Source organism: Pygocentrus nattereri, chromosome 13 (genome assembly GCF_015220715.1).
Source record: "Pygocentrus nattereri isolate fPygNat1 chromosome 13, fPygNat1.pri, whole genome shotgun sequence".
Lineage (NCBI taxonomy): Eukaryota > Metazoa > Chordata > Actinopteri > Characiformes > Serrasalmidae > Pygocentrus > Pygocentrus nattereri.
Genome location: NC_051223.1, coordinates 5,494,070 through 5,520,699, shown reverse-complemented (window position 1 = coordinate 5,520,699; position 26,630 = coordinate 5,494,070). Strand labels below are relative to the sequence as shown.

General features: G+C 40.5%; 2 protein-coding genes and 1 pseudogene across 2 annotated transcripts in view; 2 read left to right on the top strand and 1 right to left on the bottom strand.

The window, feature by feature from the left end:
• Positions 1-613: 613 nt before the first annotated feature.
• Positions 614-3,290, bottom strand: ifnphi4 (interferon phi 4). The gene is made up of 5 exons (XM_037544272.1): positions 3,153-3,290; positions 2,943-3,020; positions 2,093-2,239; positions 839-916; positions 614-718 (listed from the first exon to the last, which is right to left on the bottom strand). Exons 1-5 carry the CDS (start codon positions 3,288-3,290, stop codon positions 614-616), a joined length of 546 nt encoding a protein of 181 aa, XP_037400169.1.
• Positions 3,291-17,071: 13,781 nt separating this feature from the next.
• LOC108435053 lies at positions 17,072-26,032 on the top strand (annotated as a pseudogene).
• The window catches only part of LOC108435027, a 32,041-nt gene continuing 31,174 nt past the window's right edge, over positions 25,764-26,630 (top strand). The window contains exons 1-2 of the mRNA XM_037544271.1: positions 25,764-25,769; positions 25,930-26,208. Of these exons, the coding sequence (XP_037400168.1) occupies positions 25,764-25,769; positions 25,930-26,208 (285 nt within the window). The remainder of the gene's footprint in view (positions 25,770-25,929; positions 26,209-26,630) is intronic.

Sequence of the window (26,630 nt, the reverse complement as noted above, 5' to 3'; positions counted from 1 at the left end):
GAGTGGAAGCACAAGGCATGTGTTTCCAATAAAGTGACCTGTGAGTAGAAATACAATGTGAGTGTCCCCAATATAATGGCCAATTAGTGGAAGTAAACGGAAGGGGTTTCTAATAAAGTGGCCAGTTAGTGGAAGCAGGAGGTGAGTGTTTCTATCAAAGTGGCCAGTCATTCGAGGTAGAAGGTATGTATGTACTTTTTTAACTACTAAGAAATTCACAGCACTTCCAAAATCGATGACTGAAGCATTTTTATTGTGATGCAAACAGTACAAATCTTCTGAAAGTTTGTACAAAACCCACTGAAAATATCAAATTTTTCCCCTAGTTCAAAGGCTCTGTTGGATAAATAAATAAATATTGGATCTATAAATAAGCAGCTCATTTCAAACAGATATAAACAATCCTATAAATGATAAACATACAAAAGAATCCCTTCCATAATTCACAGTTTCATATCTTTGAAAAGAGCATTGATTCAGAATAAATAAAAGTGAATAAATAAAAGTGAATAAATAAAAGTGAATAAATAAAAATAAGTAAACCTCAGTATAACACAGAATGAAGCAGGAATGAGTGGCTGAACAGTGACTCTAAGAAACCAATACTGAGTGGCTAATAAGTCTTATTTGCAAAATAATCAGCAGGGAACGACTCCAGGAGGCTCAGAAGGTCCAGCAGGTCTTTTCTGATCTGCTCCCACACGTTTGTCTGGTCACCCTGCAGGGGCAAACAGAAGGATTTCAGAAAGCAGCTTAAACAGAGGCACATTTAAAAACAGAACTCCTGGGTTGGGGAGAGGTGTGTGGGGGGGGGGGGCACTTTGGAGAAACATCTCACCGTGTTGTTGTGGATGAGACCTCTCAGCTGTTTGAAGTACAAAGACAGCCTCTTATTCTTTCTCCCTCTGACGGGCACCTGCAGCAGCGAGAGAACAACCCATCAACACGAGGGCAGGAGAGCACGAACGATGGCCTGTCAAAAGTTTGGGGACGCCTTGCCCTCTTCTGAAAATGACTCCGAAAAATTCAAACGATTGAGTCTAAATAACGACGGGATGGTTTTGCTTTTCCCGAAGCATTGCTGAAGGGGATTTCCACTAATTCTCGAAGAATTCTGCATAATTAAGTGGTTGAGATGTGAACTGCAAAATGCTTTGTTCTAGAGAAACTGAGCCGGAAGTGTTCACAGTGGTGGTGATAGGAACCAGACGCCCGCCTCTAAAAGCTCATAGTTAAAAGCTAATATTTCTCCTGTTGAGGTTGTTGCAAGCTTAATTTAAGATTGCTTAACTTATTTCTAGACTTTTTTACTTGTTTTGAGATTTTATTACGTATAATGATCTCACTATACTGGCAGATGATTCAGCTGGTTTTATGAAATTTTGAGATTTGTGAATGTGCTTGAAACTAGAATAACCATCCGCCAGTATAATGAGATCATTTAACTTGATAAAAACTCCTAAAACAAGTGAATAGTGTCTAGAAACAAGCTAGAAAATCTCATATCAATGCCCAAAAATCTCGAAAAATATTAGATATATTCACTAGATTTTAGATCATTTCACTTGACAAGATGCAGAAAGTTGTTAACCGAAATGGTTGTGAATTCGCTGCCTGATATCATTGCTTTATGAAGGTTTAGAGAAGGTTTAGGCCTAATATGAATTTATAGCAATACATGAAGGTCATTGTGAGGGCAAATAGTCCCAATTTTACCACTGTTTCATACCACTGTATCATCAATGTTCCAAATATAGTATTTAGAAAGCACGTCTAGGTTGACTGGAGGTTTTGGATAGTAGATAGAATGGCTATATGTTCCGTTCACCAGCCCTGTAAAGAAATCTGAATCTCTAAAATCAACCACTTCACACTGACTCTGTTTACATCTCAGCCACTGAATTATTCAGAAATATTGGAAAATCAGAGGAATCTCCAAGGGTGATGTAAACACCTGGAAGGTTTGAGCTCTGACGATGGCCTTTGGCTTTCTTTACTCACAATCGACGGCTTTTATCCATTGTTCCTTCAGTTGTGCAGTTTTTGAAAGAAGAAACGTTAAAACGGTGAGAAAAAGAAGAGGAGCACTCACACACGAGTGCAGTTCCTCCGTCTCGTAGTCCAGCATGTTTAAGAAATTGTTCAGCTGCTCCTTATTCCAGGGCACCGGATCAGCCTCTGTCAGCAGAGAGGAGATCTCCTCTAAAGTCTGAATGAACAACCAGATTTGTTTGACCGGCTGCAGAGAGAAGGACAATAAAACAGAGTTACAGTACAACTTCTATATTTAGGTTCTACAATAGGTTCTAATGAATGCTCACACAGTGGTCAGTGAGTGGAAGCACAAGGTAGGTGTTTATAATAAAGTGGTCACTAAGTGGAAGCACATGGTGGTTGTTTCTAACAAGTGGCCAGTGAGTGGAATCACATGGTGGGTTTTTCTAATAAAGTGGCCAGTGTGTGGAAGCACAAGGTGGGTGTTTCTAATAAAGTGGCCAGTGAGTGGAAGCACATGGTGGGTGTTTCTAACAAAGTGGCCAGTGAGTGGAAGCACAAGGTGGGGGTTTCTAACAAAGTGGCCAGTGAGTGGAAGTACAAGGTGGGTGTTTCTAATAAAGTGGCCAGTGAGTGGAAGCACAAGGTGGGTGTTTCTAATAAAGTGGCCAGTGAGTGGAAGCACAAGGTGGGGGTTTCTAATAAAGTGGCCAGTGAGTGGAAGCACATGGTGGGTGTTTCTAACAAAGTGGCCAGTGAGTGGAAGCACAAGGTGGGGGTTTCTAACAAAGTGGCCAGTGAGTGGAAGCACAAGGTGGGTGTTTCTAATAAAGTGGCCAGTGAGTGAAAGCACAAGGTGGGGGTTTCTGATAAAGTGGCCAGTGAGTGGAAACACAAGGTGGGTGTTTCTAATAAAGTGGCCACTAGTGAATAATTTATTGACTAACCTGAGAATTTGTGTGGTGGGCGAACCAATCAGCATCAAAGATGTTGCCGTTCTCACTGTCTCCACTGGTTCCTGTATCCTGTAAGAAAGAAAACAGCATTGCATTATTTCCAAACATTGTACAAAATGACCAAATGTCCTACTGTGTCACTTATTTTCACTTGAACAAAACTTCAAAATCAAGATCTCGTTATTTCAACTGAAGACTCACCATTTCTCTAAGCAGCGTCAAGCAATTCCCGTGGTAATGCCTGAATTTTCTGTAGTTCCATCGGCAGCTGAAGACAGAGCTCACACTGCACAGAGTCAAAATAAGGCAAAACTGCACCAAACACAGAAACTTTGCCATATCTTCTCCAAACTGAGTCAGTGAAGTTGAGCACAGTTGTACTGTTTGTAGACTAGTAAGGTTCTTATACGTCAGTCTGCAGTTCTCAGTGAGAGCTCTACTCTTTTGTAGTTCCATAATGTCCACTGTTAATATACAGTATTTATAGGCAACAAGAGAGAAGCGTAATCTAAGGAAAGCCACACAAGCCGAATTTCACTTTCTGCACGCGCCGACCATAAAACAATAAAAACAAAGCCACAATGATTGTGTGCAGAAGGGAGCCGCTGCACTTTCGCAACACCACCACACACACACACACACACCTGTGTGTCATCATTCTGTATGTGTATTATCTATTGATTCAGGCAGTGAAGCAATAGACATTACAGGGTCAGTTATAATGAATGCAGTGCTTTTGTCTAATCTGTTGATGGTATGCAGCCTGGAGGGCTTTTACTCAGGGTGGCTTACAATTTACAATTACACAAGTAGGTGAAGGCAGAGTTAGAAGTCTTGCCCAAGGAATGTTATTAGTATAGTGTACTGTGCTTGCCCATGTCTACACCAAGGAGGGCAGAGGAGTTAATCACTATACTAGATCTCATGTATGCATGTAATTATATAATTCTAACATAAAATAATAAAATATTATATCGCTGCTATTGGAACAAAACCTCATATCTCTATTTATGTCACTTTTCAGTTTTTCACGTAATCTGTAAATGCCTATCGCCTTTTATATTGTGTATAAATTTCATGATAACACATGATGATTTCATGAAATGACATGAAAAGAAGTCTGGTTCCATTGACTTGCATTCAAAGTACAGTATGTTTTTTCCTCCTCCTGTAAAGTTACTATTGTGGAGATACAAGGTTTTGATCCGACGGCAGTTTTATGTTAACATAACATAGCAAATAAAATAAGCCTAACATATGTTATAATCCTGCAACGTACCTCTATGAATATTGTTGCAGTCCAAAAAAATAATAATAAAATCTTTTTTTATTATTCATATTTTTATGATCTTTGAACACAGCAGGGGTCTTTAACATTGTGTCAAAATGCCGTGATGAATGGACAAATGAAATGGTACAACATTACTTCCATTGACTTGCCTTAAGAGCAAAGAAGGTTTTGTCTTCTCTTGCAAAGCTTGCAAAGTTATTATTTTTTTTAACTGTCATGTTCCATGTCCCATTTCTTTTCTTTAATGCACCACAGTGGGTAAACAGGTAAATAATTAACAAGAATAAATTGAAATAAATAAAGAAAGAAAAAATAAAATACAGCAAACTATATATATATATATATATATATATATATATATATATATATATATATATATATATATATATATAATAACTAGACTTATAAATAATAAATATTTAACAACAACAAATAAAAAAATATTATACTAAATCATCAAAAATCACAACACAATCTTAGTGATAGTAACCATATCAAGTTGTATTCAAACTATATTGCAAATTCAGATGTTTAATAACGGCATTTCTGTTCTCACAGGCATCAGTTTTAAGAGACAAAAGTTTCACTTTCACTTTGTTCATAAATAATCTGGGAATTTTCTGTTGTGACGTTGCCTCTGACGCTTCCGTCATCACGTTGATGACGAAACAGCGTTCCAGCGTAGCTGCAGGAAATTCCTCAGAAAGAGAAAATGAAAGACTGAGGCTAAACACCGAAATTCGCCGAGTTTCTGTCCGTGTTCATACGGAACACCGGGTCGGTTCACACCATTTACCGCTCCAGTGGCCTGTAAGTTCGCTTTTACGCCGCGACTCGTAACGTTATTTGAGATGTAGTTTCAAAGGTTAGCTGTAACAGCGGAGCTGGAGGTGAGTGAGCGCCTTTAGGACTACAACTCCCAGTATGCATTGGGAGAGCACATGGCAGAAACATGGCAGCGTAACAGCTTAAAACTAAACGTTTTGGTAAAGTTTCTTCGGAAATCTAGTGTTAGACAAACAGCGCCTGTAATGAACAGGATAAAAATGTTTTATGTGGCGAATTATGATGTGTCGTGTGTTTATCGTCTGCCTCGTTATGATTCACATTGTTGTTTACAGGCCGGTCAAGTTTATTAAAAATGACTCGAAAGCCTTTCCAGCGCACATTTTCGGTAAATTCATTGAAAAAATCAAACAGAAAACCATAAAAATGATTTCACATAAACTGAGCTGAACACCAGTGAGCCCCACCACAGAGACCCTAAGGTGACATTGTGATTATTATAAAATAATAGTGAAAAAATTACTATATTGGGACCACAACTTGCTGTACAGAGACCACGAATTATGAGAAACTTAAATCATGGCTTCACTATAATAATTTGTGCCCTCAATATGCTAGTTTGTGGCCTCAACATGTTAATTTAAAGCTTTGCCTTCTTAAAAAAATAATCACGTCACCTTAGGGTCTCTGTAGACATGAATATGTCTGTGAAATGGACCAGAAGTACAATTATTTACATGTAGGTCAGACAAGGAGAACCCGTCTCCATATTGAGCTTGATTTACACAGCAGAAAATCTGTTACTTTAGAAATCAATTAAATATGATTTGTAGAAATGCTTTGTGTAAATGTCCAGTTTGACGATCTTGATTCCAGCTTTACTTCCAGCACCCGGGACCTTTAAGCTTTAAGCTTTTTACTCAAAGAAAAACTGGCTTTTAAAATCTCAGAATAGTACCAACCACCAAAGGAACTGCTGTCTGAGGTACATTCACTTCATCCGTGTATAAAAATGCTAGGGATGCACAACCGCAATTGTACAGAGACCCTAAAGTGAGACGGCGATTAATTTTTACTAAGGCGTGGCCTTATTCTGCAATGCAGCCTATTGTACAGGTAATATGACACATGATTTTACACACATTTATCAGTACCTGTGTAGTAGTTGTAGTTGATCCCCATTCTTTCACCTAGTTAAATGTTTTAGATTTGAACTTTAACTCCTGGTCACACCTACGCTAATGAATGAGAAAAGTTTGTATGTCATATAAAATGCCCCCACTGTCCTTCCTGTACCTACACAAGTTCTTCATTTTCAGATGTTAGCAGCATAGCTGTAACCAACACACCAACAAATAGGAATTAATTTTTGCTTTTGTTTAACCAAAATTATGGATATAAAACTGGATGACATGAAACATAGTATAACAGAAAGAAGTACACTGACAGTTTACTTTAAACATTAAATAAGCTAAACAAAAGCAAACCGCCACCAAACACGGTGCCATAAATGCAGTTAACCCTCTGGGGTCTGAGGGCATTTTCTCGACTGGGGTATCTTCTGAAATCCTCCTTTAAAGATTCTTGCTTATAATATTATACTCATACACTGATCAGGCATAACATTATGAGCACCTCCTTGTTTCTACGACTGTAGTCCATCTCTTTCTCTTGTCTTTCTCTCTCATCTCTTTTGTTGCAGCGGTTTGGGAAAGTAGTGATGAAGATAACATTGATCGATTGATTGTATTCAGACATTGCACTACGTTTGTGAACCCAAACTTTAGAAAATCAATTTCAAGCAACAAAACAATCCATCCATATGAGTAAAGCTATGTTTTCACAAGCGATCTTAACAATGTCTACAACCAGACTTCGGTTTTGAGCTTAAGGGCCAAATGATCTCTTTACACAGTCCTCCAGGTCAAGATGGCCTCATTAAAAGAAAAGCTGAGATTGTTCCAAACATTTTGATATATAACATGAGGGGAATCATGTTGTATGCAAGTGATTTAAATATGCAAAAATCATGAAAATGCCCTCAGACCCCAGAGTGTTAAACAGCAAGTATGAGTATATAAATGTTACACTTTAAAATAAATGGACAGTTAAATGTTTGAAGATATCTGGATATTTATTGTCCATGTCATCATACAATTACTGCCACACCCAAGAAGTATTTGTGGAAAAGCAGCAGTTCACCCCTATTAGACCTGTGTAATTACATAAAGTTAAAGTGTAACTTTAACACTACACTACAGGAAAGCTGCTATGTAGAAGATACACTTGTGTATTTATATGAGGTAAAACTGAAGTTGATTCAGATGTGTAATTACATAAGCTATACTTAAGCCATCCATCCGTAACATTGACTACATCATCAGTAGTTACGTTGTTGTTGCATATGTTATTTATGTGTAACTACACAGCTATTAGAGACACTTAATATAAAGTGGGACCCTATATTTTTATATCATTTCTACTGTTTATTTAACTAAATATTTTGGTAATCTCTGATGGTTATATGCTCCAGTTTCCAGCTTTATTAACTTTAAACATCGCTCAATGGTTAGCACTCAGTGCCTGTTTTTATATTTAAAGATTGCATACATATCTTGCCAGTTCCAAGTCAAACCAAGTCAAAGTTTATTTGCATAGCGTTTTTTACAAGTGGCATTGTCACAAAGCAGCTTTACAGAAAAAAAACAGGGTCTGAGCCCTCATGAGCAAGCTAATGGCAACTGTGGCAAGGAAAAACTCCCTAAGAACAAGAGGAAGAACCCATCCTCCTCTGGTTGACACCAGATAGAATATATCAACAGCAGAGAGTAAGGTTTGACCATCAGTATAAGAGGCTACAAAGGAAAATCAAGAGAAGCAGTGTGTATTATCAGGAGGGTCAGTGGCCTGCAGGTGAGGCTTGCACAGCGTTTTACAGTGGAAGTTCCATGGTGGTCAAAGTGATCCAGCTGTGGGCAACCAATCAGGGCAGATAAAGCAACAGCATCAGAACATACATAATGGGCAGCTGTTTAGCTTGGCAAACATCCAGCAAACTTCTCCAGCACATAGCTTGTTTAAAAGACATCCATCAGAAGCAAAAATTTTCTTTGGCCTCTTGCCCTTTTTTTTTTCAAACTAGCCCAATTTGGTGAATTTGGTGAATCCCAAAAGCAGGTTCACACGTTAATTGATCACTAAATTTGAACTACAATGCAAAAGGATGTACTGGTGAAACACCTACTAAAAAGGAATAGCAGGGATCCCTTCAGATAAGTCTTAGAACAACAAACAACCAGTTCAATGCATATTTAAATCAAACAAGTTATTTGAGAAATTTTAACCAGGTTCTCATTTTAAGTACATTACTGGGACACCACTGGTTTGTGGTGTCAGTGACCAGCGCTGATGCCCAATTCTTTCAGCTTTTGAGCTTTTGATAACATTGATCACAAAATTCTAATCCAAAGTCTTGGATATTGGTTAGGCTTCTCAGGTACAGTTTTAGAATGGGTTAAGTCATATTTAATGAATAGATCACAGTTTCACAGAGAAATCATTTATCAAAAAATAAACAAATAAAAAAATCTACATTTCTTGTGGAGTCCAGCAAGGTTGAATTTTAAGGCCTTTGCTTTTCTCTTTGTACATGCTACTGTTTACCTGTTTATGACTTTGTGCTTGCTCCCTTTTTGTACTTTTGCCTGTCTCTTTTGATCTGTGTTTTTGACTTTTGACCTGTTCCTTGATTACGATTCTGTTTTTGCCCTGTTTTTGCTTTTGGATATTAAACATCCCTTGTCCTTTCATCTGCTAGCATCTGGATTCTGTTGACTTGTCACAATTCCTTGCTGCAAATTTTTTGTACTACTGATTTTTGGCCTCTTAACACCAGTGCTATCACCCAAAAGAGCACAGCTCTGGCCGTACATTATGTGGGTTACTTTCAGCTAAAGTAACTTTTCTTCCCTTAGCCGCTGTTCACCAGATGGCCATCAAGTCTTGTGGATACTCTAATGTTGTTCAGTAGTTGGAATGCACATCACTAGCCTTTAAATTCACTATACTGACTGCTGACGGGGAGAAATAAGTTTCGGGTTCACGGACAGACTCGTCTTTGTCATTCTAATGTATGTAGGACAGGGCATCAGCTTTGGAATTACAGATACCAGGATGAAATGAAATGTTAAACTGAAAATAAAAGAAATGAGACCAATGAGCTTGGCGGGGATTAAAGCGTTTGGCTGACTGTAAATATTCGAAGTTTTTGTGATCTGTGAGAACAAAGAATGGATGCTGAGCTCTCTCTAATCAGTGCCTCCATTGCTGGGACAGAGCTGCGCCGACTCCTGATTCTGATGCATCTACCTCTACACCAAAAGGTAAGGATGGGTCTGGGTGTCTGAGAATTGGGTCAGTATTGAAGGCAATTTTTAATGCATTGAAGGCTTCTTACAGGAGTAAGGAGATTGGTGATGGAACTGAAGTTTCTAATAAACGTTCTATAAAAGTTTGTGAAACCTAATATTCTCTGTAGTTCTTTTGCAGACATGGAGAAAGGCTAGCTTACCACAGCCTCTGCTTTATGGCCATCTGTCATAACCCCTGTTTCACTAATTACATAATCCAGGAAAGAGACTGTCTGTAAATGGAATTCACACTTTACTCCTGTTACAAAAAGTAACCACTAACCTTTGTGGTACTTGGTGAATGTACAGAAGGTAAGTGGCTAGATCAGAGGAATACACTAGGATGCCATGTATATAAACTATAAGAAACTTCCCTATCATGTCACACAGAATGTCATTTATGAAGGATTGAAAGACAGAGGGGGTGTCAGAAAGCCCAAAATGCATGACAAGGCATTCCTAGTTACCTCTAGATGTCACAAAAGCTATTCCTATTCTATTCATCTCCTTCTCCGATTCTGATGAAATTGTAGGCAATACATAGGTCTAGCTTGGTAAAATGCAAGGCTCCTCTGAGCTGTTCAAGAGCGACATGAAGGAGTAGAAGAGGGTATGCAGATTTCTTGGTGACATCATTTCATACTCTATAAACAATACGGCACCACCATTTTTTAAATTAACAACAAAAAAGCCTGAGGCTGAAGGACATGTGGTGGGTCAGCCTTGAGCTAAAGCCTCACTGACATACTTCTCCATGGCTTTCTCTTCTTCTAGAGTAACAGGACACACTCTGGATTTTGGAAGGGTAGCTCTCTCAGTAAGATCTATATGACAATCATAGGTGCGGTGTGGACACAGTTTGGTAGCACTGACCTTGCAAAAGATTTTGGACAGATCTGGGTAAATGTCTGGAATCGGAATTGCATTAATAGCATCAGGCCTTTCTATAGAAGTGATGGTAATGGCAACAGCAGGCAAAGCTAGACAGTTATGTTTACAGTAGTTGGACCAGGCAGTGATTTCCTTATTGGACCAAAAGATTTGTGGATTATGTTTCTCTAACCAGTGAAGACCTAGTATAATAGAAATCTTTAAATGATTCTAAGATGATGAAAGTTGTCATTTCCAAGTGTAGAGAGCTGGTTTACAGTTCAACAGGTTGAATGACTTGAGTAATAGGTTCCAGTTCAACCGATTCTCCATCCAGCACTGACCCTCAAAGGGAGACACTCAAAGCGTTCAGAGGGGATCTCTAGCTTGGACACTACCTTGGTGTTGATGAAATTTCCTTTGGCTCCTGAGTAGATCAAGGCTGGTAAAACAAACAAATAGTTACAGGCAGCATGAAAGATTTTGAAACCAACCCCTGAGCAGGGAGTAGTCTCCACGTGGTTTCCTGGGGTTGGTGCCTTATGCTTGTCAGGGTTGTCATTCATATATAGATTACAGAGGACTTAACCAGGTCACAAAAACTTATCTCTATCTGCCTCCTCTTATCCCTGCAGGGCTGGAACAGCCGTAAGTTGGATTTAAGAAGTGCATACAATCTTATTAGAATTAAAGAGGGGAATGAGTGGAAGACAGCCTTTGTGACCACCAGGGGGCACTATGAGTATTCTGTAATGCCTTTGGCTCTCTAATGCCCCCTCAGTCCTCCAAGCATTCATTAATGAAGTTCTGAAGGACATGATTGCTAAATATATTATAGCTTATATTGATGATACACTCATGTACTCTCCTGATCTTGACACTAATATCAAATATGTAAAGTTGGTTATAAAATGGTTGCTCAAGAATAATCTGTTTGTGAAAGGTGAAAAATTAATGTCACTTATGATCAGTTTTGTTCCTAGGCACTTCATTAACTTGAATGGGGTAGTTATTGATGACAAGAAAGTAAATGCTGTAGTCAACTGGTGAACTCCTTCCTCTGTCAAAGAGCTCCAGAGATTCCTGGGTTTTGCCAGCTTTTATTGGCACTTTATTAAAGGTTGTAGCAGCATAGCTGCTCCTTTAACTGCATTACTGAAAAATTCTCCTAGAAAAATTCACTGGACAGAAAAAACAGAAGATGCTTTTCAGGCCTCAGTTCCCCGATCACCTTCTGAACCTTTTGTTGTTCAGGTAGATGCTTCAGAAACTAGGATAAGAGTTGTCCTCATACAACATTCTGGTAATCCCCCTAAGATTCTCCTGATAGCATACTATTTTCACACTGATAGAAAAAATATGATATATTGAATATGATGAGATAGAGAATTGTTAGCCTTTAAACTTGCACTGATTAGATGGAGCTAATTATCCTTTAATAGTTTCAACTGATCACAAAAACCTAGAGTATCTTCACAACGCTAAATGGCTTAATGCTCGCCGAGCTCATTGGTCTCTCTTCTTTTCCCGTTTCAACTTTAGCATTACCTACTGCCCTGGGTCCTGGAATACGAAGGCTAATGCTCTTTCTGAATGTATCAGGTAAATGTAGCACAAACCAATCAGTCTGACCATAAGCCTATCCTTCCACCTCAAGTCACAGTATCATCCATCTGTTGGGAGATTGTTAATGAAATTGCTAAATACCCACTCAATGCCTTCCTAAGAAGATTTATGTCCCCAGTCAGTTCCGAGTCTTGTAGCCTGGGCTCATTCTTCTATTACTCTGGGTCACCCTGGTGAGCCATGCACCCAGCAATTACCATCTAATTGATATTGGTGAGCATCCTGTTCCATCTGTTCTCAGTGTAAGACCCGCTGGCAAGCTTGTACCCCTGCCTGTACCTTCCAGACCATGGACACACATAGCTGTGGATTTTGTTACTGATCTGCCTGAATCCCAAGGGTTTATTCCTATCCTTACAGTTGTAGATTGATTTTCACATGGTGTACATTTCATTCCCTTTGCTTCACTTCCCACTGCCTTTCAAACTGCTGAGACTCTGTTCAACCAAGTATTTTGTTTTTTATTTGGCGTCCCTGAATACATTCTACCTGAACGAGGCCCAAAGTTTGCTTCACAAGTCTGGACAGCATTTTTTTGAACAAGTAGGTATCTTCAAGCAGACCGTCATTGAAGTGACACACCCATCTACCAGCCAGAAGATCAAATGTGGCTGTCAACAAGGGGCTTCAGAGGCATGAAGGGGAGAACTCCAGCTGAAGTATATCAGCCCATTTAAAATACTAAAAAGGATAAATGAAGTGACATACAAATTAGACTTACTATTCCAAGGCCATACCAGACTCTTTGGCAGGGGTACTGTCATGCATCTCCCCAGCTCATCTCCTCTAGGAGATCAGGTGACTCCTGACCCTCCACCATGCTCTACCATTCTACCTCTTGGGAATACTAATCAGCTTCACCTGTTTCTGTCTTTGTTTGCCTTGTTAGAGTTAATATAAAGCCCAGGCTTTTAGTCTAGAACTTTGAGAGGTATTGCACCCATTTGTCTTTGTCTTTTGGACTCTCATTGCCGAATGTTACATTTGTTTGTTTGTACTTTCTGTCTTTTTGGATTTGACCTAGGCCTATTTGGTAGCTTTTCCACCAGTTTAAGTGGGACAAGGAATTCAGGGGAAACTATATAAGGATCATAGCCTATTTTGACGTTTTTTCTCTTCCAAAGTAAGGTGAGTAATTTTAGCTGTTTTTCACCTCTAGTTATAATCGTGCAGAGCAGTGAAGCCAGAAATTCGGTCCCAAATATGGGAGCCACAACAGAAAAATCATGTGACAGAAATCCTAGGATGAATGTTTATTTAAGTTTATGCCAGATGTCGTAAAAGACATGTTATTGTCATTTAGCCTTGTTTACTTGACCTACACTAAAGTGTTACCCGGCATTCATGAACAGATATTATAAAGTGTTAGGAAACCTCAATTTATGAAGACATATACTCTTGCTTTATAAAATGTTATGCATGTTATTAAAATTACTTCAGAGCAATTGTACAAGTTAATGCCTGGTATTATACTATGTATGCCACATAATAATTTATGAACACATTTGATATGCATTGTGAAAACAGAATTCATAGAAAGTCTTACCATGTTTTGTTTTTTCTCTAAATATAGCCCTTTTCTCAGGCAAAACTACAATGGGCAGGTTTGTTCTTTTTTGACAACAGAGGCTTCTTCCTTGCAACCTTCCCATGAATATGATTTCACTTCAGTGTTCATAAGCACAGTTACCTGAGATGCAGCAAAGGAGGTCTGCAAATCTCTAGATGTTATGATTGGGTTAGCTTTTACCTGATGTATTAGCTTTCTAGTGGCTCTTGGGGATATTTTGAAAGAGCATCCAAATTCTAAATGCATTCAATTTCTAAATGATTTACCTCACAGTGGGATGATGGAGCTTAAATATTTTTGAGATGGTTGTATACCCTTCCCCAGACTGATGTGCTTTCCCTACTCTTTTCCTGATCTCCTGTGAGACCTCCTTTCCTCATGGCATGGTGTGTTTTGCATTTTTCATCTTACATGGGTAAGACATGGGGTAACACCATGGGCACCACTAAAGATTTCTTATCTGTGTTTGTCCTGCCCAAACTCTTACCTCTCCTTTAATTAGTCAATGGGGTTCCCAATTATTTACTCACTTGATTCTACTTATCCACTTGATTTGACCAATGCAAAAAACAATTTTTTAAATTAATCGCTCCTTTGTTTTTTCTACTATATGCATAATTTGCATTAATGTATTTCTTTCTTTGAAATTAAGATTTTATGGAAAAACGAATAAATCTATAATTACACAAGAGATTCAAAAACCTTCAAGCACTACTTTAAATATATTTTATACCCCATTTCAAGGCTGTCTTACAACGAATATGGTTCTATTTATTAATTGTTTGCTAATAATTAAAATGTTAAGAAGCTGACCTTAAAATAAGGCGTTACCACTAAATATACTCAAAGAAACATTTACATTAGCTAACTAATCATGTTCTGAAAAAGTTGGTAAGTGAAGTTAAGCAGGGGTTGGGAATGCTGAGATGTCATCCTTGTTTCTTTAGGTAGAGGTGGGGGGGGCCAACCAAGCCAATAGACTTTTTTTTTCCTTTAGACCAAACCATGTTTTTTGCAGGCCAGCCTGTTGATAAAAGTGTTACAGCTGGCTAAACTGGATCATCATTTGCATGATTGCAGCTCTAAGTCTCACTGTTTATTTATAGATATATATGAGACTGGACATGAATAACAGTGCATAATGTTACATAACAATGTTCTCTGTGTAGCACAAGGAAATAGTGTTCCCATCTTTACCTGGGGAAATTAGGTGTAGGAGCTCATTTGAATGTTGCACTAGGTAGTCTTTAGACAGAGCACTGCTCTTCTGCTTGAGGTAAGTGATCTATATACAGTTTTATATTGTTTTATTATGGTGAGGACATCAAAGCTAATATTGATACGCTGTCTGAAGAAATGTTTATTGTATCTGCAATTTTTCCCCCAGACTTTAATAATTTCCAAGTCTATGTGGATGTAAAGTATTCAGTTGTAATGACTGTTGTGCCTCTGAAGATGTTGGCAATCATATTAATAATAGGTATGGTCATTAAATATTGGCTGTTTCTATGTTTTGCTGATGTAACTGGAAGATACCCTTGAAAGAGTTTGCTGAATGCTTGTTCCTTTTCTCTTTACATGACATAGATGGACTCGCAAAGACACAACCTGGTAATTTCTCTCTTGTCATGTTTTGAATACATCATATGGTGTATTCATCTTTTCCATTCTTTTCTGAGACTTGCTAACTTGCTTTCCAGTTTGTGGTTGACATAAATGATTTTCATGTTGCTTTGGGGAACATGTTAACCAAAGCTCATTGTAGGCTGTTTTATCTTCTTAACGTCTAGAAGGCAAAGGGTGGACCTACTCTTACTAATTAAGTCTGTGGCACACCAAACACAGCACAGAAGCTCATTCTTAACATAAAATAATGTTTTATTCTTGTGAAGACCCTCAACACAAAAAGTTAATGTGTGTTAATGTGAGGTTACATAAAGGAGGGTGCCTTGGGGCTGGCATTGCTGTAAAATAAATTAAAGTTGTATTTTAGTAATGTAGATCATGCCAGTGTTTCACAAATACAGGTATGAAATAGCTTTGATTATTGTGGCTCCTGAGTACCTTGCTAAATGTCTGCAAGCCTGATCATTTAAGCTTGTATCATATCATAGCACAGAGCTGCATTGTGTATTTGCTAAAGTTGATCTACTATATGAAAGTTAGAGGTAAGGTGGTGAAAAGTCAAATGATTTTCCATCATCATCATCATCATCATTAACCGCTTAGTCCAGATAGGGTTGTGGTAGCAGTTGGGAGAGCAGAGAATCCAAGATGACCCTTTCCACTGCAACTTCCTCCAGCTCATTCCCAGGGAACCCAAGACACTTCCAGGCCATTTTGGAGATGTAATCCCTCCAGCGGGTCCTAGGACAACAAGTGACTTGTTCTGGTAGGCCATGCCTGGTACACCCCCACCGGGAGGTGTCCAGGGGGCATCCGGATCAGACACCCGCACCACCTCAGCTGGCTCCTCTCAATGCAGAGGAGTAGTGGCTCTACTCTGAGCTCCTCCCGTATGACCAAGCTCACCCTATCAATTGGAGTGTAGCTAGCCACCCTGCGAAGAAAGCTAATTTCTGCTGCTTGTATTCTCAATCTCATTCTGTCGATCATAACCCACAGCTCATGACCATCGGTAAGGGTCAGGATGTAGACCGGCTGGTAAACAGAGAGTTTTGCTTATGGTTCAGCTCCTCCTTCACCACTCCACTAGACCAGTACAGTGACTGCATTACTGCTGACACCTGTTCCAGCCTGCAGCCGATCTCACAATCCCTCTTCCCATCACTTGTGAACAAGACCCGAGATACTTAAACTCCTCCACCTAGGGCAAGTCCTTTCCCCTTACCTGGAGTGAGCATGCCATCCTTTTCCAGGCTAGCACCATGGACACAGACTTGGAGATGCTGATCCGCATACCAACCGCTTCACACTCAGCTGCAAACCACTCCAGTGAGCTATGGAGTCATCCATGTGATCCAGCCAAAAGAACAACATCATCTGCAAATAGCAGAGATGCCACCCTCCGGCCTCCACACATAATGCCCTCCTGACCTCGGCTACCCCTTGACACCCTGTCCATGAATATTATGAACAGGAGTGGAGACAGGGCACAATCTTAGTGGAGTCCAATGCTAACACTGAAAGAGTCAGACTTAATGATGAGTACACGAAAACAGCTCTCACTCTGGGAGTACAGAGATTGAATGCCTCAGAGTAGTAGCCCTGGCACCCCATCCTCCCAGAGGACCCCCCATAAGATATCCTGGGGAACACAGTCATAAGCCTTCTCCAAGTCCACAAAAAACACATGTAAACTGATTGTGTGATACCCCGGTAATTGGTACACACCCTCCGGTCCCCTTTCTTTAAAATAGGGACCAGCACCCAGGTCTGCCAGTCCAAGTGTACTGTTCCTGAGGCCCATACAATATTGCAGAGGTGTGTCAGCCACAACAGCCCCACGATGTCCAGAGCCTTAAGCATCTCTGGACAAATCTCATCCACACCCAGTGCCCTGCCACTGAAGAGCTTGCCAACTACCTCAGTGACCTCCATCAGGGAAATGGAGCATTACACAGCAGAAGCCTCTGGCCCTGACTCCTGTGAGATAGGCATGTATCTCGGATTAAGGAGTTGCTCAAAGTGCTCCTACCACCAACCAACAATAACCTAATTTGAAGTCAGAGTTTCCCTACCCATGACGAATATAGCTTGGGCAAAGCCACCCTGACCGCTCCTGAGTCTTTTTCCTCCTTGAGGATGACTTAATATCTTTTTCCATTGCTTCGCCAAACTCCTTCCACGCCCTGGATTTTGCTTCCATTGCCACTGCTACCTTTATTGCCTGTTGGTACCTATCTGCTGAGTCAGGAGTCCTTCAACTGGACAGCAGCCAGGCGGGGACTACCCTGGGAGACCCTATCAGGAGCATTTTGCTCCCGACGACTTAGCCCTGTAGATCTCTAGACCACACAAGCCCTTCCACCGTAATTAGAACACGGCTGTCTAACGACAATCTTTACCATGAAGACTGGGTTGGTAGACATTGCAGTAATAACAATTTCCATTGGCTGAATGCTGCGTTCAAGTGACACTTTCACCCACCCACTTTCATCCACCCCAGTGACAATTTAGCACTTTCTTTTAAGAGAGTGTAGGCTAAGATGCATCTCCATCAGAAGGATGAATGGAAAAATGGGATCTATAGCAAAGTTTCAGACTGAAAATAACGTTGTTGGAAGCTGTTACATCCCAACCATAGGCTCAAGTCTAGAAGGAGGGAGGGACTGTAAATAAAGGATGGAGCAGCACAATAAAGGGGTACAGAGACCAATATAAAGCAGGAAAAGTTTTAACAGTTCGATTATACAGACAAATAAACAATATAAACAAACAAGTTAAGCTACAAATAAAAGGATAATGTTATTAAAGTTGTTTTAGTGGTACTGGCAAGCTGGGCAATCTACCCAGGAGAGGACTACAGACAGTACCAAAGGAAAGACATAAATAAAACAGATCTAGTCTAAACTAAGAGCTAAACAGCTCTAGTTACCACCCTATGCTAAGCTACTAAAATATACAGCCTCTAATCTAGACAAGCGTATACCTACTGATCTGAATGTAGGCATGTGCACAGACTAACCTGCCCTTTCTGCTGGGAGAAAAGCACCAGTTTGACAGAATTCAGTACAAACAACAAGCGGAGGCTAAAGCAAGCAAGCTTTACAAAAGCTAGCTAGGAAAGGCTAAAGCTAGCAAAAGGATAAGAGAGACCAAACAACAGCAAGCCAGAAACCAAAAAAGTGAGCCAAGAGTTGAGACACAGGTCAGTTGATGCTCAGGGCTGATGATAAAGTCTGGCAGACTGCTTTTAAAGTCCAAGCTCCACCTCCTTGGGCTCAAATCTGCAGGCTGATTGACCAAATGATGTGGAAGTGATGGTGATTGACACCCCAGGCAACCTGGGAGGAAATGAGACAGCCTAAAGAGCAGGAGAAGAGCAACAGAGAGGGGAGAACAAACAAAACTTCACGTCCTGAAGATCTGTCTGGGACGAACTGATTGTAGCATCTTAAGGATTAGACATGACTTTTCCCATGAGGAACTGGATAAACAGACACCATCAAATCTGATTAATTTATCATTAAAAGTATAGAATGATTAAGAAAATTGCTTTAATTCTCTCACAGTATCCCTGCCACCTGTATTCTATTCATTTGGTTCGGGGCAGGAGGACATTGTTAATCCTCACATTGATGATGGAGGCTCGTCTGCTGTAAGACTGCAAAATCCATTCTCTTTTTTTGGACACACTTACTCTCAGATTTATGTGAGTGGATATATGTTATAATCTTCATGAAAGCTAAATGTGAATAATCAGAGAATTGCTTATATTTGAAAATGCTCTCTTTCCTTCTCTTGTAGGTCAACAACAATGGGTACCTGACATTTGATCAGTCTTGGAAAAACTATACACCCATACAGTTCAATGTTTATAGTGGAAGAGATGTCATCGCTCCACTCTGGACTGACATTGATAACCGTGCAAATGGTGTGATCTCATATAATCAGTACAGTAACGGCAGCGTACTCTCACAGGCCACACGGGACATAAACCAGTACTTTCCAGGAGTGAACTTCAATGCCTCTTGGGTCTTTGTTGCAACATGGGACAGAGTTGCATACTTCAACTACTCAGGCACGGTAAGATATGACACTGTCTGACTGAGAGTATGAGAAAGGACACAATCCAAAGGCAGAACTCTTCATAGTTTGGTTGAGTACCTGTGTCCATTTCCCATCACTCAACAGAAGGCTGGAGGTTAGGGAACTGGCCCTGTAACCGGAAGGTTACTGGTTCGATCCCCAGTGCCGACAGTCCATGACTGAGGTGTCCTTGAGCAAGACACCTAACCCCCAGTTGCTCCCTGGGCGCCATGGATAGGGCTGCCCACCGCTCCAGGCAAGTGTGCTCACTGCCCCCCTAGTGTGTGTGTGTTTTCACTAGTGTGTATGTGGTCTTTCACTTCACGGATGGGTTAAATGCTTAAACACTTATTAAAAGTGGAGAATATTGGCTTTTTCTTGGAATAAATGTTTATTACTCACAGCAAGAAGGGCCGGGTTCAATTCCCCGTCCTGGTGACCAGGGTCCTTTCTGTGGGGAGTTTGCATGTTCACCCTGTGTCTGCAAGGGTTTCCTCCCACAGTCCAAAGACATGCAGTTGGCCACTACATTGCCCCTAGGTGTGAGTGTGTGTGTGATTGTGTGTGTGTGTGTCTGTCTGCCCTGCAATGGACTGGAAACCTGTCCAGGGTGTATCCTGCCTTCCACTCAATGACGCTGGGATAGGCTCACACACTCCCCCCGTGACCCTGAGGGAGAAGCGGCTTAGAAAATGTGTGTGTGTGTGTGTTTTGAACGGTCTCTCCTTTTCTTTCAGGAAACTTCCTTCCAGGTGGTTTTGATTTCCAGTGGACATGCTTCCTTTGTGTTGATGAACTATGGACCTATTGCTCCAACAAACAAACCACTGGCGGTAAATGATCCTAACATCACGTCTGTGATATGAAACTTTTGTCTGTATGTTCTGTTTTAAAACGTTTGTCTCTGTAGGCGGGATATGCCACAGACGGCACAGACTGGTTTACGATTCTGTGGTCAAACGTCAGTGACCACGTCAACTTTTCAAATCTCAGTAACATGAGCAATGTGAACGTCTCGGGGCGCTGGGCCTTCGGGGTTAAACGGACGACCCAGGGACAGCACTACAAAAGGTAATGATTTTTAAGACTTTCTCATAGACACTACACCTGTCAACAGAGAACAGCTGGTATAATAAATTCATTAGCAATAGCACATAGTGATCTTAGGATTGTGTTCAGCCATGGAAACCCATTTCATGAAGCCCCTGAGGCACACTGCTTATGTTTGCAGAGGAAGGTAAGATCTCTGTAGTGAGTCATACTTGATAGAATAATCTGTCCTTTCATGCTATGTGCTTCAGCTGTGCTAGTGTTGCTTTCACAATAAAAACACTAATAACTTTCATCACTAACCTCTTATTGTCCCTGGTATATTTTGGTTTGTCCACCTGAATTTACATGACACTAGTTTAAAACTCCTCTCAGTGTAAGGTTCAGGATGGATTTTACACCCAAACTTATAATCAAACTTTCATTCAGCTGGTGCAACTCAAACACACCCATGCTGTGAGAAGATACTGCAAAGAACCGAGAAGTGAACTGGAGTATTGGCTGGCACTGGGCCAACTGTTCTCACAAATTCCTGAGCACAGTCCAATACAGTTCAATCTAGTACTCCAGTCCACATTTTCCAGGTTTTTGCTCATCTCGTCACTCATCTCCATGGCACAAATGGGCGCTGTAGTTCTGTGCATGCTCTCTTATTAGATTCTCTTCTGAACTATGTTTGAATCAATACTGACCTGGTATTATCTTTGTGTCTATTAATTACACTGGAGAGGTTTGACTATCTGGATATTTTCATAGCATTATTATAGATTGATGTCTGCTCTTTGAGAATATCCTAATGCACCTGCAGTTCAGTTTTCCTCCATAAGCGCTCTGATTTCCGATATGATATTCTGTAGATTATGTAGATGTTCTCTGTATTGATAATCTCGTTTTACTAGATTACTACAATATGTCTTCATGTTTGCTTTAATCCTGTGTGTTGTTTTGCCTCATTACCCTTGAAACACAAGGGTAGCCATTCTTTTGCTGTAAGACGTGCACTGAAACCATGAGGCCACCACTAACCACATGCTTCACCCCAACAGTGGCCAACCCTGAACCCACAGCCCCCAACACTAAACACAAATAGCATATATACAGGACTTAGACAATAACATTACCAACCCAACACACATACCATATGCTTTGCATGTGGCCATCTGCCTAGCCACTTACCTATAGACACCACTTACCTTTCACCATTGTGTGTTAACCTAGATCTGATCTATAACTGACTTACCGAAAGAAATGTACATGAGCATGAAATGTGTGTTTGAAAATACTTACTCTGGGTGTATTGTAAATTTTGGTCCTAACTGTAGAGGTGTGTAAATAAATAAGTCTCATTAAAAACAACAAATAAATAGACAACAATTTAATGGCTAAGAATTACTCAAGACCATGAATTAAAAGCTGTTGTATAAAATATATAACAAATGCATTGGGTTTAATCTGTTTAATACTGTATTATTTTAGAGATTTGCATATGTATGTACCCATTGGTTCCACAACTCTACGAACAGGCAAGACAAGTATGTTTGCTTATTTTGAATGTGCCATAATTTGCCTGTAATTGGAAGATAATTGTTTGCCGCAATTCCTTTGAAACCTGCAAATAAACAGAACACAAAGAAGGAAGCGAAGGTATTGTGGAATAAATCATATGGTTTATCAGCGGTTTTGAAAATTTGTTTACAAATTTGTTTACAAATCCCTTACTGTAGCACTTTTTCTCACCTTATCATAGCATGCAGTATTAACCTGAGTGTTTAAAAATACTTTAGCTTTCTGCCACACCCAGATCCCAAAGCGACTTCTGTGTGTAGAGCTGTATTCTCTCATCACATTGCAGCGCCTTATGACATTCTGTTTGTATGTTAACTATACAAACAATTTAAATGGAAAAAAAATTGGCATAGAATTTAGCGTGTTATCACTGTGTCAGCACGTGGGGCAGCATGGTGGCGTGGTGGGTAGCGATGTCGCCTCACAGCGAGGAGGGCCTGGGTTAATTTATCATTAAAAGTATAGAATGATTAAGAAAATTGCTTTAATTCTCTCACAGTATCCCTGCCACCTGTATTCTATTCATTTGGTTCGGGGGCAGGAGACATTGTTAATCCTCACATTGATGATGGAGGCTCGTCTGCTGTAAGACTGCAAAATCCATTCTCTTTTTTTTGGACACACTTACTCTCAGATTTATGTGAGTGGATATATGTTATAATCTTCATGAAAGCTAAATGTGAATAATCAGAGAATTGCTTATATTTGAAAATGCTCTCTTTCCTTCTCTTGTAGGTCAACAACAATGGGTACCTGACATTTGATCAGTCTTGGAAAAACTATACACCCATACAGTTCAATGTTTATAGTGGAAGAGATGTCATCGCTCCACTCTGGACTGACATTGATAACCGTGCAAATGGTGTGATCTCATATAATCAGTACAGTAACGGCAGCGTACTCTCACAGGCCACACGGGACATAAACCAGTACTTTCCAGGAGTGAACTTCAATGCCTCTTGGGTCTTTGTTGCAACATGGGACAGAGTTGCATACTTCAACTACTCAGGCACGGTAAGATATGACACTGTCTGACTGAGAGTATGAGAAAGGACACAATCCAAAGGCAGAACTCTTCATAGTTTGGTTGAGTACCTGTGTCCATTTCCCATCACTCAACAGAAGGCTGGAGGTTAGGGAACTGGCCCTGTAACCGGAAGGTTACTGGTTCGATCCCCAGTGCCGACAGTCCATGACTGAGGTGTCCTTGAGCAAGACACCTAACCCCCAGTTGCTCCCTGGGCGCCATGGATAGGGCTGCCCACCGCTCCAGGCAAGTGTGCTCACTGCCCCCCTAGTGTGTGTGTGTTTTCACTAGTGTGTATGTGGTCTTTCACTTCACGGATGGGTTAAATGCTTAAACACTTATTAAAAGTGGAGAATATTGGCTTTTTCTTGGAATAAATGTTTATTACTCACAGCAAGAAGGGCCGGGTTCAATTCCCCGTCCTGGTGACCAGGGTCCTTTCTGTGGGGAGTTTGCATGTTCACCCTGTGTCTGCAAGGGTTTCCTCCCACAGTCCAAAGACATGCAGTTGGCCACTACATTGCCCCTAGGTGTGAGTGTGTGTGTGATTGTGTGTGTGTGTGTCTGTCTGCCCTGCAATGGACTGGAAACCTGTCCAGGGTGTATCCTGCCTTCCACTCAATGACGCTGGGATAGGCTCACACACTCCCCCCGTGACCCTGAGGGAGAAGCGGCTTAGAAAATGTGTGTGTGTGTGTGTTTTGAACGGTCTCTCCTTTTCTTTCAGGAAACTTCCTTCCAGGTGGTTTTGATTTCCAGTGGACATGCTTCCTTTGTGTTGATGAACTATGGACCTATTGCTCCAACAAACAAACCACTGGCGGTAAAATGATCCTAACATCACGTCTGTGATATGAAACTTTTGTCTGTATGTTCTGTTTTAAAACGTTTGTCTCTGTAGGCGGGATATGCCACAGACGGCACAGACTGGTTTACGATTCTGTGGTCAAACGTCAGTGACCACGTCAACTTTTCAAATCTCAGTAACATGAGCAATGTGAACGTCTCGGGGCGCTGGGCCTTCGGGGTTAAACGGACGACCCAGGGACAGCACTACAAAAGGTAATGATTTTTAAGACTTTCTCATAGACACTACACCTGTCAACAGAGAACAGCTGGTATAATAAATTCATTAGCAATAGCACATAGTGATCTTAGGATTGTGTTCAGCCATGGAAACCCATTTCATGAAGCTCCTGAGGCACACTGCTTATGTTTGCAGAGGAAGGTAAGATCTCTGTAGAAGTGAACTGGAGTGAACTGGAGTATTGGCTGGCACTGGGCCAACTGTTCTCACAAATTCCTGAGCACAGTCCAATACAGTTCAATCTAGTACTCCAGTCCACATTTTCCAGGTTTTTGCTCATCTCGTCACTCATCTCCATGGCACAAATGGGCGCTGTAGTTCTGTGCATGCTCTCTTATTAGATTCTCTTCTGAACTATGTTTGAATCAATACTGACCTGGTATTATCTTTGTGTCTATTAATTACACTGGAGAGGTTTGACTATCTGGATATTTTCATAGCATTATTATAGATTGATGTCTGCTCTTTGAGAATATCCTAATGCACCTGCAGTTCAGTTTTCCTCCATAAGCGCTCTGATTTCCGATATGATATTCTGTAGATTATGTAGATGTTCTCTGTACTGATAATCTCGTTTTACTAGATTACTACAATATGTCTTCATGTTTGCTTTAATCCTGTGTGTTGTTTTGCCTCATTACCCTTGAAACACAAGGGTAGCCATGCTTTTGCTGTAAGACGTGCACTGAAACCATGAGGCCACCACTAACCACATGCTTCACCCCAACAGTGGCCAACCCTGAACCCACAGCCCCCAACACTAAACACAAATAGCATATATACAGGACTTGGACAATAACATTACCAACCCAACACACATACCATATGCTTTGCATGTGGCCATCTGCCTAGCCACTTACCTATAGACACCACTTACCTTTCACCATTGTGTGTTAACCTAGATCTGATCTATAACTGACTTACCGAAAGAAATGTACAGGAGCATGAAATGTGTGTTTGAAAATACTTACTCTGGGTGTATTGTAAATTTTGGTCCTAACTGTAGAGGTGTGTAAATAAATAAGTCTCATTAAAAACAACAAATAAATAGACAACAATTTAATGGCTAAGAATTACTCAAGACCATGAATTAAAAGCTGTTGTATAAAATATATAACAAATGCATTGGGTTTAATCTGTTTAATACTGTATTATTTTAGAGATTTGCATATGTATGTACCCATTGGTTCCACAACTCTACGAACAGGCAAGACAAGTATGTTTGCTTATTTTGAATGTGCCATAATTTGCCTGTAATTGGAAGATAATTGTTTGCCGCAATTCCTTTGAAACCTGCAAATAAACAGAACACAAAGAAGGAAGCGAAGGTATTGTGGAATAAATCATATGGTTTATCAGCGGTTTTGAAAATTTGTTTACAAATTTGTTTACAAATCCCTTACTGTAGCACTTTTTCTCACCTTATCATAGCATGCAGTATTAACCTGAGTGTTTAAAAATACTTTAGCTTTCTGCCACACCCAGATCCCAAAGCGACTTCTGTGTGTAGAGCTGTATTCTCTCATCACATTGCAGCGCCTTATGACATTCTGTTTGTATGTTAACTATACAAACAATTTAAATGGAAAAAAAATTGGCATAGAATTTAGCGTGTTATCACTGTGTCAGCACGTGGGGCAGCACGGTGGCGTGGTGGGTAGCGATGTTGCCTCATAGCGAGGAGGGCCTGGGTTAATTTATCATTAAAAGTATAGAATGATTAAGAAAATTGCTTTAATTCTCTCACAGTATCCCTGCCACCTGTATTCTATTCATTTGGTTCGGGGGCAGGAGACATTGTTAATCCTCACATTGATGATGGAGGCTCGTCTGCTGTAAGACTGCAAAATCCATTCTCTTTTTTTGGACACACTTACTCTCAGATTTATGTGAGTGGATATATGTTATAATCTTCATGAAAGCTAAATGTGAATAATCAGAGAATTGCTTATATTTGAAAATGCTCTCTTTCCTTCTCTTGTAGGTCAACAACAATGGGTACCTGACATTTGATCAGTCTTGGAAAAACTATACACCCATACAGTTCAATGTTTATAGTGGAAGAGATATCATCGCTCCACTCTGGACTGACATTGATAACCGTGCAAATGGTGTGATCTCATATAATCAGTACAGTAACGGCAGCGTACTCTCACAGGCCACACGGGACATAAACCAGTACTTTCCAGGAGTGAACTTCAATGCCTCTTGGGTCTTTGTTGCAACATGGGACAGAGTTGCATACTTCAACTACTCAGGCACGGTAAGATATGACACTGTCTGACTGAGAGTATGAGAAAGGACACAATCCAAAGGCAGAACTCTTCATAGTTTGGTTGAGTACCTGTGTCCATTTCCCATCACTCAACAGAAGGCTGGAGGTTAGGGAACTGGCCCTGTAACCGGAAGGTTACTGGTTCGATCCCCAGTGCCGACAGTCCATGACTGAGGTGTCCTTGAGCAAGACACCTAACCCCCAGTTGCTCCCTGGGCGCCATGGATAGGGCTGCCCACCGCTCCAGGCAAGTGTGCTCACTGCCCCCCTAGTGTGTGTGTGTTTTCACTAGTGTGTATGTGGTCTTTCACTTCACGGATGGGTTAAATGCTTAAACACTTATTAAAAGTGGAGAATATTGGCTTTTTCTTGGAATAAATGTTTATTACTCACAGCAAGAAGGGCCGGGT

Coding starts and splice junctions, on each gene's coding strand:
- ifnphi4 (XM_037544272.1), bottom strand. CDS start 3,290: ATGGCAAAGTTTCTGTGTTTGGTGCAGTTTTGCCTTATTTTGACTCTG. Junction 3,021..3,152: donor TGACGCTGCTTAGAGAAATG/GTGAGTCTTCAG, acceptor TCTTTCTTACAG/GATACAGGAACCAGTGGAGA. Junction 917..2,092: donor CGGAGGAACTGCACTCGTGT/GTGAGTGCTCCT, acceptor TCGCTGCTGCAG/GTGCCCGTCAGAGGGAGAAA.